The 18,133-nt window shown below is 39.7% G+C and overlaps 1 protein-coding gene across 2 annotated transcripts in view; it reads right to left on the bottom strand.

The window, feature by feature from the left end:
• Window positions 1-10,582, bottom strand: part of CRISPLD1 (cysteine rich secretory protein LCCL domain containing 1) — a 38,807-nt gene extending 28,225 nt beyond the window's left edge. Inside the window, exons 1-3 of one of the 2 annotated variants that reach the window (XM_045186124.2) lie at window positions 10,195-10,582; window positions 9,588-9,711; window positions 8,917-9,239 (exon numbers count right to left, since the gene is read on the bottom strand). In XM_045186124.2, the coding sequence (XP_045042059.2) occupies window positions 8,917-9,177 (261 nt within the window). In that variant the 5' untranslated portion in view covers window positions 9,178-9,239; window positions 9,588-9,711; window positions 10,195-10,582. The remainder of the gene's footprint in view (window positions 1-8,916; window positions 9,240-9,587; window positions 9,712-10,194) is intronic. The other variant, XM_053930448.1, reaches the window with a different exon arrangement.
• Window positions 10,583-18,133: the final 7,551 nt, after the last annotated feature.

Below are 18,133 nucleotides of genomic sequence, written 5' to 3'. Positions count from 1 at the left end.
GAATGTCTGCTAATTCATCCCATCTCACCCCATTGCCAAGGCCCTCCGGACTCTGGCCATAACTTACCTAAGGCACTTATATCCCACCCCTCTTCAACATGCCCCCTCCCCAAAGCTGCCTCTGTGGACCTTTAAAGAGCTTACAGATCACCAGGAGATCTTTTTAAAATGCAGATTCTGATTTGGTAGGTCAGCAGAGAAATTCAAGTTATGACATTTCTAAGACCAGGTGCCGGGACTGTACACTGCATGCCCATATGCTGAGAAATGAGGTTCTACCACCTGTCCATTCATATTTCTTGGCCACTAAATCCATCAGAGATATTCCCCTGGGGCCTAAAGGAACTGTTCTTTCTCTCCTCGGTTCTTTAGTTACTTAAATTATATCCTTTCACCAGAGTCCTATTGACAGTTCTCTCTCCTCTTGGAAGTCATTCCAATGATAACACCCCATTTATCTCACCCCTCCCTCAGCCTTCTTAATCAAATAACTTAGCAATTACAAGACAGATCTGTACCTAATGCATTCGGTCTCAATTCCCAAAGTTCAGAAACCCTTGAAAAGCTGAACTTGGAGTATTGTTGTAAATGCCTTATCTTTGTGTTGACTGTCATAAATTCAGGGCCATGTATTCATTCTTTTTCTTGTCATTTGAGATAGGAGTATTTAGTAATCTTCAAGACTATGTTCTCAATGCTTGAGAAGATCCCAGTATTTAAGGAAATCCTTTGGGAATTGAGAAAGTACCATCTATTGGTTCTTTATTTATTGGCTTAATTTATTAAAATGAACACCTGTATTTTAGTTTATTGATAGCCCACTAATTTTAGATAGATTGAAGATTGAAATGACAGTCAAGCACAGAAAAATATATAAAAGAAAAGATAAACTCTCAAAGTAAATAACTTTATGGTATCCAATTATGCATTAGCTTATATTTTACATTTGAATATCAAAATAACAACAACTTGGGTGTTGAAAGTAGATGAAGGATTAATTGCTTTTATTTATCATGCTCAGGAATGCTTTTCTAACTTTCAAGAAGGGTTGGGTTAGCAAATAAATAACTTCTTGGACAAATCAGTACAAGAAAAGTTTAAGGACACACAGAAACTGAAACACACAATTTAACACAATAACCTCAATTCAAACAAAGACTAATATACAAAAAACAGTAAAATGCATATATTCACAAACTTTTAATAAAACTGCTATATTGACCTGCTCATTTGTCCCTATATTGAGAAATCTGTGTTAAGTTTTCACTAATAATTCCTGCTTCAAGAATGTTATGCTTCCAAACAGTCACGGACACTGTAAGCCATATGGTTTCCTGTATTCTCCTGCTGCTAGGAAGCTCAAAGCTGGTTTAATAACTATGGCACAATCAGATTTTCAGGCATCAGCTTTGTCTTCTTCAACAATTAAACAATGACTAAGGTGATAGTTTTAAAAAATATGGTTTTCAAAAGTCCTTATTTGAAAATCTGAGAAAGAACATTGTGTTAAATATTCTTTGTTTGTTCCCAGATAGCCTTTCTCAGCCCCTATTCTCTCTGTCCCAAAAGGCTTCACTCTCTGTACTGAGCTCTGAGCCCTGGGTTCCAGTTGCATTTGGCCAATGGAAGATACTGACAGGAAGTCAGAGGGTGGGAGGGGAATTTAAGTGTGTACTCCCCCATTTTCAATCCCACTCACCTCCTTTGAGTACAGATGATCCTCGATTTAGGATGAGGTTACTTAGGTCCCAATAAACACACTGTAAGTTGAAAATGCTGTTGTCGAAAATGTATTTAATACAACTAACCTACTGAGCATCATAGCTGAGCCTTAAGCGGAATATGGGAATTACTGAACAGGAATTGGGCCACAGTCTTGTTCTGTGTTTCTCAGGCTAACGTTCTCATCTTCTGTTGTTTATGGAGGCAGTAAGGATAGACCAGCTTTCAGGAGGGAAACAAAGAGCAGGTCACAGGAGGAAACAAATAGCAGGCATCCTTACCCTGGAAGTAGGGAGGCAGAGATTGGTTTCAACTCCTCTGATTTCTCGAAACTGGGTTGGCAAAAGGGTTATCAAGAGGGTGATTTCTGGAAGCTATCTAACTATTCTGGAATCTAAGTTGAAAGATCCAGAATCTTCCCCATTGCTATTTAAGCCAAAGTGGAAACTTCTGCCAGTTTTCAAAAAAATGCAGCCAGGGTTCAGGTGGATTTAGACTTGTACCTGACTGGAACTCCCTACAGGCTGCTGGCTGACCGAGTCAATGTCATGAGTCCTGCAACAAGGCCTCCTTGAATTTTCCAAGGTTGATGTTGAGATTACAAAGAGGGGTAGGTGTGTATTCACCCTCTTGCCACTTCTCATCACCTTTACAGCTACTGCCCCACTCCTAGCCACCATCAGCTGTTAAATGGATTATTGCAATAACCTGTCTCCCTGCTCACATCTCTGCCCCACCCTCCATCACCTAAAGTCTGTTCTCAACAAATCCAGAGTGATTCGGAGTAAGATCATGCTATTCATCTGTTCAAATAGCTTGAACGTCATTTTACCACTCAGTGAACCTTTACAGAGATCTACGCCTGCCCTCCTCACTTACATCCCTGCCGGTGTTTCCTCCATCACTTCAAACCCTCTCTCCCTGTCAGCCATGGGGCCCCCTTGCTGAGTCTGGAGATGCAGTCTTTCACACTATTCCAGGCAACAGATAGTGATTTGTTGTATACTGCTAGGCCCTAGATGACATCTGGATTATGGTAAACTCCTAATGCCTGGAAGGAATAAGTAACAGTAACAATTTCAAAATTCTGTAGCATTTTTCTGGCTCTGAGTGTTCCATTCTCCTGTTAAAACTACTTTTTACTTCCTGCCTTGCTAAGACCCTAGATTTGCTGCTTGCATTTGAGAGGAATTTTTAATCTCCCAGAACTCCAAGGTAATTACTAAATTCCATAGAACTGGACTATAATGTCACTTTCTTTTATAGGTATTGTCATCTACAGTGCAACATTAAAAAAAATACATACATTTGAAGTGTTAGTGTAAAAATAACTATCTACTCCAAATTAGCTTTTGTAAACTTTTAAATCTGTAGACCAAGATACTTAAAACATAACTTTATTTTATCTAAATGATATTATTAAAATGAAATTATATTAGGAAACTGAGATAAGCTATTTCAAATAGAGAATTTAAAAAGCTTTCATAATTTTAAATAATGATAATATTCCTTAGACTCAGAAAGATATTTCACATATCTTTCAGTGCAGGTAAATTACATTATATAGCAATAGATGGATGCAGATATTTTTGACATTTTTAATTTTTTTTAATTACCAGGCATGTGACAGCATACAGAGAGAAAACTATAATTTTAGAAATCAAATTGCAATAAAACCTTAGTTGCAGTGAATTCCTGCCACTTTCAGCAAGATAAGAAATGTGTAAACACTGAACTTTAAGTAAATGAGTTATGAAACCATCATTTCATTATCTGCATTTATTCTGAATATATGCTATTAGTAACAAATATCATCAGAAGGTATGGATTTACTCCAGTGAATAGAGAAATTCACATGCTAAGGAACACTTTTTTAGGCTTGGATTCAGGCTAGAGAGAGTTGGAAATAAGGCAAAACCCAGACAGACTAGCATCACCCTGTTCAGCAAACGAGGTTGTCCCCTGTCCAGTTTCTGGAATTATCTGCTGTGCTGAAGCCCAGAAGAAGAAACTTGATTTCCAGTGTGAAGCATGGTCTTAGAAGGAATGTTACAAACTGGAACCAAGCCACCAACATACACCACGGACCAAGAGGACCACTGGTTGGTTGGCTCAGAGTCTCTGGCTGGCTCAGACCCTCTGGTTGCCAAGCAAAAGGAGAGGTACCCAGCTGCATTTTGTTCTGCATTTGGAAATGTAGAACAAATGCATGCCAAGGTTTTCCCTAGTGTCACCCATATGTGAGGGGAGAGCAAGCAGGCACAGACATCCACCCTCCCTCACAGTCTATCAACAGTTCTCTAAAAGACTAGAAATAGCCATAACAGTGGAAAATGGCTCATATAATTGGCCCATGTATCATTTTTATGTTAGGTGTCCCGGTTGCTAAAGCACATTCTAGACGTAGGTATGTTGTATATCACAGTGAACTATTTGGGATTCTAGTCATCCGTGTTAAAAATTTGTAGCAAGAGGTAAATACCCATTAATTCATTTTATTATTTCAATTCTAGAACATTTGAATATTTTTATTATTATCTCAGTGGCTCGATAGTACTATGGTATTCATAGTATACCATGAATATTTTAAGAAGCAGGAAAAAACTCTGAGTTATATGTAGCATTCATTCCTTCATCTCTAGTGTTTTCAAATTCCTTGTAAGTATCTCTAGTGTTGGTAATATCCTCCCTTCTAGACTTTTATTATATTTTTCCTTCTTACCTGACCCCCATATTTGTCTCTTATATAATCTCACCGATTGTTCCATCCACCACTACATTCAACACATCTATTGAGCATTCAACAATATGTAATCAACAAATATTTACTGAGTACTTCTTTTATGCATCAGGCATGTGCTCATAAGGAGAAATAAGGCACAATCCTTACCCTTCTAGGAATTCAGAGACATGGAAAAGAAAGCAGACATGTAAATATTTAATTGCAACAAAATTTTAATACTAAATAGGCTTGAATAAAATATGTTAGGAGCACAGAAGGAGTGGGGCAGGGGAATGGGTGCATCAGAGAAAGGTTTACATAAAGATGTTTGTTCTTAGTGTTGAGGAAGCATTTGGAAGGAGACAGGAAGCACAGGCACTCTGGGCACAGAGGACACTGAGCAAGGAGGCACAGAGCACAAAGAACACCACCATCTTTAAGAATGGTGAGTAGTTTGGTGTGAACACAGCTTCATGCATATGCAAGGGCACTGATATAAGGGCATAGTGGACTGGCCATGCTTCTTTTTCTAAGCCAATCAGCATGGGTTTTCACTGTGAGCAGCAAGGAGCTAACACCAGTTTTGTGCATTTGAGTAACCATCACAGATTTGTTGAGGGAAAACAAAGATTTAGTAACAGTGAAGAAGGTGGACTAAAGTAAAATACAAAGTAGGAACAGACGGGTATCATCTGCTAGATGGGAGCCATGGCACCAATCTCAGGGTGAACAAAAGTTAGGACGAAATAGAAGAAATGGATTCAAAAGATATTTCTGGGACAGAATCTACAGAATTGGCAAGTAATTGCATATTTATGCTTGTGTGTGTATGTTGTGTGAAAGTGGGTGGAGAGAAGGCAGGAGTTGAAGATGTGCCTGATTTTCCGGGTTGTTTTTCTTGTTGTTGTTATTTGCTTAGAGGGGACTGACTGAGCAGGTGTGGATGAGAAAGAATCCATGAAGGGAAGTATGATGACAAGCAGGGGCAGAGGAAAAGGGTAAGATAGTAATTCATTTTCTTCTTAGACATCTTAAGCTTCCAATAACTGTTGGGTAGTATTACACAGAGATGACCCAGCAGTAGGACTCATGAAAATGAATCTCAGAGAGGATTGTTGAATGGAGATACAGGCTCTAGAGTCATCAATATATAAATGGTATTTACAGTCAAAGGAGTAGATAAGGTCCTGAATGAAGGGAGAAGCCAAGAGAGAAGACCTGGGAAACAAAGTTTTAAGAAATAAGCAAAAAACAAGGACATGTTGACGAATTAACCAGAAAAATAAAAGAACCAAGTGATGGGGTCTTAAAACCCATGGAAAGGAAAGGTTTGAACAAAGAGAATATGCTCAACAGCTCAAACGTGTTATCTCACCACAGCACGTGGGGCTTATATCCTTACACCAATTTTACCTGTGAGTGAAGCAAAGCCCAGAATGGTCACTGACTGTCAGAGTTCACATGCCAGTAAGGGGCACAGACAAACGGTGAACTGACTGCTATCCTGAGACAGTATTTTTTCCTCTCACTCCATTGATTCTTCAGCAACACTCCATCTGATGACCTAAAAGCTTCAATTTCTAAATTTACCCTAAATGAAATACAAGTAATCCCTCCCCTTCGGATCACTGGTTTCCGTAATCAATAACTCATTCGTCCCTACCTGATTCTGCCACAATCTAACTGCTTCTAGTTCTTGACAACCAGCTTGCCATCCCAAATCTATCTGCTCCTCATCCTCTTATCTCTGCTCCTCATACCTCATCCTGAGATATGCCCTCCACCCTCTGCCACGGTTCGCGTTCCTGACCACCTTCCAGGAACTACATATACATATACATATACATACATATACACATGCATATACATATACACATGCATATGCATACACATACACTATATATATAAATAATTTCCCCACTGATTAACTCTGACCATTAGGAATATTCCATTGTTCTGTACTCTCTTGCCGTTATTCATACAGATACAAAGAATTTGGTTTTCTTTGCTTACTTGAAAACCTTCAAATGTGTCTATTCTTTCTTCTCAATCAACCTGTAAGCTCTTCAAAGGAAGATGTGACTTTCCAGAGTGTATAAGAGTAGAGGTAGGTGTGATGTTAAAAAGTGTGAGTGCGGCTTGGTTACCATAGGTTCAAGGACAAAGAATAGACCAAAATAAGCACCAAATATAAATAAGGTTACTAGCTACTGAAACTTTTAATGTAATATGGCATATAGAGTAAAAGTGGCCAACATATTTCACAGGAAACAGCTCTTTAGCTGGTTTTAGATTTTTCTCAGAATAAATTCACTTTCAAAAACTATCTGAATGAATTATGTTTTTACAAGGTTGATAAACATCTGTACTTATATTATCATGTAATACACATATCAACAGTATTTTGAATAAAATATTGTTGTTCTTTTAACTCCCCCTTAAATATGTATTCTAGAAAATGTGTGCCAGTGCCACAGCTGGCACTGAACTGCTCTGCAGCCCAGGTCACTGCCCAGTCACAGTTCCCTGGCTGCCTTCTGAACCTACATTCAAGGATAGAAGGAAGCCAGTGAAACTAAAAAGAAAGTCAGATAAACAGCCCAGACCAGACATCAGACAATAGACAGTTATTTTCTTTGGAAGTCAGACATGAAAACGAGTCACAGAACTGTTCTTTCATTATTTCCATATTACTACAACACACATAAATATTCTCAGATTCCTTCTTGGGGGTTTGAGCTCCCAAGTTCTTCCTTATTTTAAGTAAACAGCAACTGAATACCTATCCACGTGGAATGAGTGTACGGTGGCTGACTTGGAAAGGGTCCATAATTAGCTCCTTCTGGTTGAAAGCTCATGGATGAAGTCATAGAATATTTTTTTTTACCTTGGACACTTTAAAATATACCAAAAGCAGAAATATGAGACATTACCAATGTCATTTCCTGCACAGAATTTTGAAAAGAGCTAACAATTTCCTCAGATATTCTATTTAAACAGTATGTGGAGACATAAAATTAGTTATACGTCTTATTAACATTTCACGAGACTCTACAATATGCCTGGTAATGAGGTAAACTTTACACAAGCTATCTCATTCAAGCCTCACAACAACCCTAGAGGCGAGTACACATGTTATTTTAAATTGACACAAGGAAACAAAAGGAGAGGAAAATAAGTAAACTGTCCACAGTCACATGGCTAATGGGTATCAGTGCGAGAATTTAAATCCAGACAGTCTGATTGCTACCTGCTGTCTTTAGAGTAAAATATTTTTCCATTGAAAGCTAAAATAATATATTTTCACACTTTGTAATGGGTAATGTGAAGTTTAAACTCCCATGTTCAATGAAAGTAATCTCAACAGAGAACCAATCTGAATGAATGTAAATGCAGAAAAAAAGAAACACTAGAATGCACTGAAATTAACTGTACCTTGCAATGTATCCAAGAAGAAATGCTATTCCCAATATTCACTAAATAAGTTTGCTATCACCAATGATTATTTACCAGTCTTGGGTAATACTTTTGTAATTCATACAAGTAGTGTTAACAGATTTTTAAAAAATTCTCCAAATATTTAGGGTATGAAGTAGTATATTAATGAGTCATATGCTAGTAACCTTAAAAAATAATTTGTTTCCCAAATTGGCTATTTTACTGTAAAAGTATAGAGGTTATTAAGGATATGTCACATATTTTTATTTAATCCTTTGCCTAGGCTGATTTCCACATTTTGAAGTTCACAAATAAATCCAGAAGTAAAAAAAAGTCATTGCCAAGCACTCAACATAAGTCCACCAGAGAAACGTACCCTGTACAATATACCATTTACAAATTGTAAGAAACAAGGACCCATTTGAAAAAATTACATATACACACACTCACACACACGTCTACATACACCCACACTGGGTGCAGCAGAAGTATGTTTACAGTGGTGAGTATGCAACACAGAGTTTATTCTTGTGTATTATGTATTAATTATTGTGTTATTTTCCATACAAACAACTGTAAACCTACTTTTCCCCACTTTATATAAGCAGCCATTCTGAAAGCTTCTTCAAATTACTGGTCCCTGAATTTTCAGATTCACCATTCATAAGAATGTTCCATTAGTTAACCATTAGAAAGTAATTGTTCTATTAAGTAACTTAAAAGCAAATATACCAGCTGTTCACATTTTCAAAATTGGAATGTTCTTGGTAATGGTAGAATTTAGAGCACTTGGTATGAGCATTGACATCTAAAGGTATTTAATTCTACTCTGAAATTCAAAAGGTGCTTAGAATAAAGTGAACACCAATAAAAGAATATGAATAGGAAGATACTATCAAAGAAAATTGTTTTTTAAGTTTCATACAAGACAAATGGTAAAAGATTAAATATTAGTGTGAGGGAATTTAGCCAAGTAGGCCAAAAGCATTAAAAAAAATATTTCTTTCTACTTATCATTAGAAAAATCTCCTTACCATGTACTCCATATTCGATGCTGTTGGGTACACCTGACTTCGTAATTTATTATGGAGGTCCAAGATACTCTGCATGTCATTGTCTGTGATGGCCCTTTTCCCTCTTTGCTTGGCAGTCCACCACTCGCCATCCTCATCCATGTACTTTTCCAAGAGTTTTTCCAATAAAGTGGCATTAGGAACCACCATGGCTGGAATGGCTGTGGCCATGAATAGCAGCACTGTGGCGGCTCTGAGCCACTCCAGTGTGGAAGGCTTCATAATGAATGATCTCAGGACCTCCCTGGGAAAATCTCCAAGACAGGCTCTTCCACTCCTTTTGGCTATAACGACATGTAGTGTAATTTATGTGAAAATCTAGGCAGATATGACTTTTCTGGTAATAAAAGTAAAACAGTTACAAAGGGAATGTGCCAGTTTGATTTGTCTACATATAATGCCACCGAATAAACATGTACCTTTGAAACAATTAATCCCCCTTTTTCCTCCAGAGGACTGAACACGATGTGTTGTTTCCACAAAACGGACAATATAGTTTCCAAGATAATATGCACGAGGTCAAAAAGAAATGGCAAAAGTAGCTCCAAAGAGTTAACGCTTGAAAATAATTCCTGAATTACAACACTTTAAATGTCTATAATTACATACAGCCTGCAAAGGGCCTCACCTACCTAGAACGTTTTGTATCAATCAGAGGTCCATGTTACTGTGTTCTAAAGCATTATGTTTATCCCAGCGTCCTATCTCCGGGTCACAGGTATTCAGAATGTCCGCACCATTCTGAGATTCAAGTGACTATTGTAAAGAAGTACAAAATGTTATTCGTGCATACACCCATTGGTAAAACCAGAGGGCCCAGTGAGCGAATGCGAATGAATGGTTCGGTCACCGGAGGAAGTCTCCTGTTTCCCAGGCACAAACCGAAAAGAACTCAATCACTTTTCTGGGAAGTGTGCCTAATTTGTGGCCCGCACCAGACAGAATGGACAATTCACCCGCAACTTCAGAGCTTTTCCTGTCACACGCCATAAGCGCACACGCTGCTCACTTTATCCAAAAAGAAGCGCGTGTCAGAGAAGGGGGTGAAACTCAGTCACTTACACGAACCAGCTCCCCGTACTCTCCATCCCCGCTGCTTTCCACGCAGCCCACCCACCCTCGCATCTGACCCTGCTCTGCAAATAGGTTTTATTTAAAAGTAGGGGTTAAGAAAAAGAAGGTAGCTAGGAAAAGGAGGATGCGTGAGGACTCGGCGATGAGTTTTAGAAATGTCCTTACCTCTCCAGTGTGAAGTTCCCCTTCGAAAGCGGAGCCCGACAAGCCGAGCGGACAGGCCTCTTGCCCCGGCACACAGGCAGCCCCCTTCGAGAAGGTCACAGCACCGCACGTCCAGGGCTACCGGGGCGCCAACTGCAGCGAGACTCGAGCCTGGGCCTCTGCGCTCCTCTAGGGACCTGCACGGAGTGGCAGGCAAAGCGATTCAAAGTTGGAGCCTGAAGTCGAAGAGCAGAGAAGGCCGCCTACCTAGCCGAACAGCGAACAGCGTGCGCGCCCGAGCCTGTCTGAGCACTTTCTCCAGAAGCGGGGGCGGGGACAGCGTCAGACACCGGGGCGAAGACAGGAGAGGACCAGGAGCTCCAGCGCTGTTTGGCCGCTGTATGCAGAGCCAGGCATCCAGAGCTTCCGCTGCTCGGGGCTGCCCCGGGTATTTATTAAGGTCCCTGCGTGCGCACGTGACTCGGAAGCCCCCCCCCTCGCCCCACCCCACCCCACCCCCACCTCTCCCTGTCCTGGACCGGCACACTCCGTGGGAGCGAAGAGCAGCCACCTGCCTCTCCAGGGCCCCGTGAAGCCAGGACGCTTGGCTTCTGTGGGGACCCGATGGGAGGTGTGTACAAAAAGAGCCCCAACTTCTCCCTCCCCTCACGACTCCCCCCCTCCCAGTTACTTCCAGATGAGATGCTAAAATTGTTTTAAAAACCGTTACAGAAAAGGAGCTACTCCCGTAGCGCTTGCGGAGGGAGAGGGGTGGTTTTAGCACTTTTCTGTTTGCAGAGGCAGAAGGGGAGCTTGGGCGTGAGGGAGAGGAATGGTGAGAGGGAGAGGCGAATGGGGAGAGAAGGACTTTTCCTTTTATTTTCCCCAAGGGATCACTTTTGTTTCCAAAAGCTATTCTGTAGAATTCAAAAGTTGTTGTGTTTGGCTTCTTTAGACCTTGGTGGTGACCAGATGAGGAAGGGTTTTCATAGAATGAGGGGTGATCTGTGACCCAGGATTGTCTGGCACTTGAGGGCCCCACTTCGTCCATAAAATATATGGCACTCGCTTCCCAAGGTGACCATTGTACTTTTTTAAGTTTTCTGATGATATAGACATTCATGGAGTCGAAATAAAGTAAGTGTATCCTCAATTTATTTTTCAGAGCTATGTGGACAGGAATTCAAAGCCCAAACCCAGAATTGGTGAAATGAGCGAGTTTCCTTCTTTTTCATGCTATAATCTGAAGTAGCAAAATCACTAATTTTAAATTCACAAAGACTCACCCTACTGAGTGTGGTATGGCTCCTACAGGCACATTTTTTAAAATTAAGAAACATTTCATTAATTTGCCTTTGCTTCCCTTCTGTAGGAGCCATGATCTGAATTTTCTTTATCTCTAAATGCTAGAGTGTGATCAAGTAAAGTAAAACACCGTGAGAGTAACTCCCAAATCTTTCCAAACTGCTGCCTGTCTCCACCATCCAACTATACTTTTATCAAACCTAAAAATTCAGATCTAAGCATCTGGTAACTCTGAGAACTTGCTTGTCAAAATCAAGAAAATGGTAATGTCACCTAACAGAAGGACACAGTTGTAGAAGGTTTTGGTGACATAGTACTTTCATAGGAAGTGTCATTTTGAAATTTCATAGCAGCTTAAGCACAAGAAGACTGTTTTGTTTACACTTTATAAATAATTATTAATAGCCCTCTTGCATAGGGTTCAGAAAACTGGCTTTCCCTCTTGAAAAGTGAAGGAAGACCCCAAAGTTGACGATATAAGAGCTATCATTTATCATAGAAAATGAAACATGTTTCTATACTGCAGTTTTAATGAGGTATTTTAAAGTATACTGAGTATCAATACTGTTAAAAGTAGTAACATTACTTGAAACATTTTCAAAGAGGATATAACTTAGGAAGAAGGCAGTTAAGATGATAAATAAATGAAATTAAGTGCATTGACTCTTGAATGTTTCTATTATCAACTTTGTATATATTTTATACACATTATACATCAGACACCTACAGGCTTACATTAACAAAAATAAATTTTGGTTAATTCTAAACCTTTTCCTAGGCAAGAATTTTTTTAAAAAGTTTATGTTCCTTGTCTTAGTGTTCCTGTTTGCTTCCAATATGGTACTGCAGGTCATACTTTTAAGTAAAAATGATTTAAACATTCACCATATTAATCATTGACATATCTGATTTAATATGTATTCAGGAAATGCCATTTTAAAGAGTAATCAAACAATATTCTCAAATACTCAAATTTTTAGCGTTCACATTTTTATGTGCTGTTGAGAAATATGTACATAGACAGAAAAAACATCTCCACACAGAAATGTGAAAGTGGCACTTTGGTTTGTGGCTAAGGCTCCTGGTTGTAAAGTCATGATTGTTTTCAGCATTACTACTTTCTTGTGGCACACACTGGGTGGTTGCCTGACCAAAACCAGCCTTCCACAGTTTCTTCTAAGCCCATAGTCCCCAATTTGCTGGGGGTGTGCAGCCTTGCACAGGCCTTCAAACTGGCATCCTTAGAAGGTGAGTGTTAGTTAGTCAAAGCCAGTCATTACAGTTGGATCCCTCTGCCAGTGACTGACTTAGCATGGACAAGCCATGCAACCCCGACTACTGAAAGGAAGCAATGAACTTGAGAGTGAGGAGGAAGGTTGGCAAGCACTTTCTTTTGTGATAAAAAGAAATGCAAAATAAGAAAAGGTCCCTTCAGGTGCTGTTGTGTAAGTCTTTGAAATTTAAAAATGCAGACTTTGCTGTGGAAAAAACCCTATCATCTTGGTTGAGCAGGAAGATAGTGTCTGAGTCTTCCTGCCATTGACAAATCATTGAATAGCAACATCCATTTTTCTGGTTTTCAGAGACATTAAATGAAGAGAACCAAGATGGCGGCGTAGGTAGACACACTGCGCCTCCTCGCACAACCAGAACTGACAGAAAATCGAACTGCAAGGCAGTGCAACACCAAGTAGATAAAAAAGAAACATACATCCAGACTGGTAGGAGGGGCCAAATGGGCACCTGGGTGGAGAGGACTCAAGTGGCCGTGGCGGGACCAAGACTGGCGGAGTGTGGGACCAATAGGGCAGGCAGTCTGACCACTAGCAGACCCTGCGGCCCCACATTTGCGCACAGATAAACCGAGAGGGCCGGACTCAGAGTGGCGGGGAACAGGGCAGACAGAGTGGCGGGTAGCACCCTGCAGCCCCGCATTCACACACAGATAAACCAGGACGAACCGGGAGCGAAGCAGACCGAGTAACCCAGGGCTCCAGCTCAGGGAAATAAAGCCTCAAACCTCTGATTGAAAACGCCCGTGGGGGTTGGGGTGGCAGCAGGAGAGACTCCCAGCCTCACAGGAGAGGTCATTGGAGAGACCCACAGGGGCCTAGAGTGTGCACAAGCCCACCCACTCTGGAACCAGCACCAGAGGGGCCCAATTTGATTGTGGGTAGCAGAGGGAGGGACTGCAATCCTGTGGAGAGTGGAACAGGCGCCAGTGCTCCCGCTCGGCCCCTCCCCCACGTACAGCGTCACAGCACAGCAACCAGTGTTACCCAGCCCAGGGGAACACCTAAGGCTCCACCCCTTTAAATAACAGAGGCGCCAAGACAAAAAAAAAAAAAATGGCCCAAATGACAGAACACTTCAAAGCTCCAGAAAAAATACAACTAAGTGAGGAAGAGATAGCCAACCTATCAGATGCACAGTTCAAAACACTGGTTATTAAGATGCTCACAGAATTGGTTGAATTTGTTCGAAAACTAGATGAAAAAAAGAAGGCTATGCTAAGAGAAACAACGGAAAATGTACAGGGAACCAATAGTGATGCAAAGGAAACTGGGACTCAAATCAACGATGTGGACCAGAAGGAAGAAAGAAACATCCAACCAGAAAAGAATGAAGAAACAAGAATTCGGAAAAATGAGGAGAGGCTTAGGAACCTCCAGGACATCTTGAAATGTTCCAACATCCGAATTATAGGGGTTCCAGAAGGAGAAGAGGAACAGCAAGAAATTGAAAACTTATTTGAACAAATAATGAAGGAGAACTTCCTTAATTTGGCAAAGGAAATAGACTTTCAGGAAGTCCAGGAAGCCCAGAGAGTCCCAAAGAAGCTGGACCCAAGGAGGAACACACCAGGGCACATCCTAATTAATTACATTACCTAAGATGAAAGAGAAGGAGAGAATCTTAGAAGCAGCAAGAGATAAGGACACAGTTACCTACAAAGGAGTTCCCATAAGACTGTCAGCTGATTTCTCCAAAGAGACCTTACAGGCAAGAAGGGGCTGGAAGGAAGTATTCCAAGTCATGAAAGGCAAGGGCCTACATCCAAGATTACTGTGTCCAGCAAAGCTATCATTTAGAATGAAAGGGCAGATAAAGTGCTTCTCAGATAAGGTCAAGTTAAAGGAGTTCATCATCACCAAGCCATTATCATATGAAATGTTAAAGGGACTTATCTAAGAAAAAGAAGATAAAAATTATGAACAGTAAAAATGACAGCAAACTCACAGTTATTAACAACCACACCTAAAACCAAAACAAAAGGAAACTAAGCAAACAACTAGAACAGAAACGGAACCACAGAAATGGAGATCACATGGAGGGTTGTCAATAGGGGATTGGGAGAGCGAGAGGGGGGGAGAAGGTACAGAGAATAAATAGCATAAATGATAGGTGGAAACTAGACAGGGGGAGGGTAAGAATAGTGTAGGAAATGTAGGAGCCAAAGAACTTATAAGTATGTCCCATGGACATGAACTATAGGGGGGGAATGTAGGAGGGAGGGGGGGTAGGAGGGAGTTGAGTGAAGGGGTGGAAATGGGACAACTGTAATAGCATAATCAATAAATATATCAAAAAAATACAAATAGGTAGTTACAGAATAGCCATGGGGATGTAAAGTACAGTATAGGAAATGAAGTAGTGAAAGAACTTATAAGCACGGACATGAACAATGGTGGGGAATAGCCTAAGGGGAAGGGGAGTGCTGGATGGAAAGGGGGGACAAAGGGGGAAAATCAGGACAACTGTAATAGCATAATCAATGAAATATAATTTTTTGAAAAACAAAACAAAAAAAAGAGACAGTAAATACATTGTTTAAGCCCCAATGACTTGGATATTCAGTTACCTACAGCTCAAAAATGTCTGATATATTTTTACAAAGAAAATACTTTTCTCCGGGGATACCATATCTTTTCTATGCTGCTGCTGCTATTATTTAATGCTCACATGCATACTTAGCAGTTATCTTTAAATATATTCACAGGTGTGTTTTCTATCAGTGTACTTGCAAAAGTGGGTATGTATTCATCTTTAGGCATTCATCCACTGTGTATTTGCATGACCCAAACATCAGTCTCAAGCCTGTTCTATGACTGTTCTGTGACCAGTTTGCTAGTGAGTACATCCTCCACTGGAGAATACAAAAATTGAATTTATGTTGTTTTGGGAAGGAGAATCAGTGTAGTGCAGTGTTTTAAAGCATGTAATTTTAAATTAAGATGCCCGAATTCATTTCATGATCTGTCACTAGTCATGGGACCTTGGTTATACTATTTGGCCCTTATGAGTCCTAGACCCTTCCTCTTTTAAGTGAAATAATAATGGTTTCTATATGACTTTGTCACTGAGTTTGTGAGTTAAGGTGAGTTAATACATAAAAGTACTTAGACAGAGGGTATTCGATGAGTTAAATATCATTATTATAAATAGTGAAGTAGAGGCTTTATAGTTGCTATTTTATCAATTTAATGGGCTTTACTCAAAGTATTATTCAGTTTTAAAGTTCAGTGTTTAAACAGAAGATAAAAGTAACTGGCTACAGATATGATAGAAAATAGTGTATAATATTCTGGCAATGTAGAGTGGATTTTCCTCTCACAACTGATCCAGTTTCCAATTCTTCTTCTTACCATAGGACAGTTTCCATTTTTATCCAAAGCAGCCATTTGCCTCTGCTTCAAGACCTGAAAATACAGTTAAGCCTTGAGCAATGCAGGGTTAGGAATGCCTACCTCCACGTAGTCAAAACTCCTTGTGTAACTTTTAACTGTCAGAACTTAGCTACAGACTGCCCTTTGCACCCACCAATCCAGCCAACCGAGGTTTGAAATCAGTATTTTTAATCCGTAGGTCGGACTCCATGGTTGGTGATTTGTGGTTTGAAATGTGAAAATACTTTTTTCAACCTGCAGGTGGAAATGTATAGTCTCTCATGAGTATACAGCTCAATGAAATCTTACAAAGTTAACACATCTGTGTAAAAACCACTTGGATGCCGAGAGAGGACCTCTGAGAAGCCTCCTTTTTTTGTCTCCTCCGTGGTACATGATCTCCAAAGGGAAGTAATATTTCAACTTCTTACGTAAAATTAGTTTTGCCTGTTTTTAATCTTTACAGAAATGGAATCATACAGTGGACAATACTGTTTGGCTTCCTTTGTGTCTTGTTTCTTTTATTCAGTATTCATCCATGTTGTATATAGCAGTGGTTTGTTCTGTTTCTTTGATGAACATACCACAACTTATTTACCCATTCCGTTGTTCAGCGTTAAAGTTGTTCCCCGGTTAGGACTGTAAACTAATGCTGCTAAGAATATTCAGGTAACACGTTTTTGTGTACATATAGAGGGTGGGGCAAAAAGTAGATTTACAGCTGTATGTGAAACAGTTTATTGTTGTATTAACATTTATTATTATTTTTCATAACAACTGAAGACCTACTTTTGCTGCACTCTATATTTACACTTTTTTGTAAATAAAATTGTATTGAAATATAAGAATGCTCATTCATTTATATATTGTTTTTGACTACTTTTTTTTTCAAATATTTTTTATTGTTGTTCAAGTACAGTTGTCTCCATTTTCCCTCCACCATTTCCCCCAACCCCATCCATCCCCCTTCTCTTCCCTGATCCAACCCTCCTTTGGTTTTGTCCATGTGTCTTTTATAAGTGTTCCTGAAAACCCTTCCCCTTTCCCCCCCCCATTATCCCCTCCTATGTTCCCTCTGGTTACTGTCAGTTTGTTCTTAATTTCAATGCCTCTGGTTATATTTTACTTGCTTGCTTGTTTTGTTGATTTGGTTCCACTTATAGGTGAGATCAGTATGGAATTTCCTCAGAAAACTAAAGATGGAACTGCCTTTTGACCTGGCAATTCCACTGCTGGGATTATACCCTAAGAATCCAGAAATACCAATTCAAAAGAACCTATGCACCCCAATGTTCATAGAAGCACAATTTACAATAGCCAAGTGCTGGAAGCAACCTAAGTGCCTATCAGTAAATCATTGCATCAAAAACTGTGGTACATTTACACAATAGAATACTATACAGCAGAAAGAAAGAAGGAGCTCCTACCCTTTGCAGTAGCATGGATGGATCTGAAGAGTATTATGCTAAGTGAAATAAGCCAGGTGATGAAAGACAAATACATTTATACTTTTTAAAAACTGGCTTTTATCTGGAAGTAGCACTTTGGAACCTAACATATCCTGGTATATTTATTGATTTGTAGGAATGTTTTTTAAGTGTTGGCACTGTGTTTTTTTAAATATAAAGTACATTATAAATCTTTTATTCCTCTTCTTTCTTTGCCTTTTCACTTTCTTAATCTTGTCTTTTGATGAGCAGACTGTCCTAATTTTAATGAATTCCAATTTTATAGCCTTTTCCTTTATAGTTAATGATGTGTGTGACCTGTGGGGGAAATATTTGCCTATCCCATAGGCATGAAGAAAAATCCTCCATGTTATCTTCTAGCCTTATTTTTTTTTTTTTTTTTTACATTCTACAATCAGGGTTTTCATCCACCTGGAAGGGATTTTTGTGTTGTTATGACAAGGGAGTAAATGAATTTTTAAAGAAAGATAGCAGTGATTATACTAAGAGCCTGCAGTTCTTGTAGTCATCACTATAAAG

The sequence above is a fragment of the Desmodus rotundus genome, chromosome 8 (genome assembly GCF_022682495.2).
Source record: "Desmodus rotundus isolate HL8 chromosome 8, HLdesRot8A.1, whole genome shotgun sequence".
Taxonomy (NCBI): Eukaryota; Metazoa; Chordata; class Mammalia; order Chiroptera; family Phyllostomidae; genus Desmodus; species Desmodus rotundus.
Note: the sequence above shows the minus strand (reverse complement) of the source record. Positions and strands in the feature narration are given on the sequence as shown.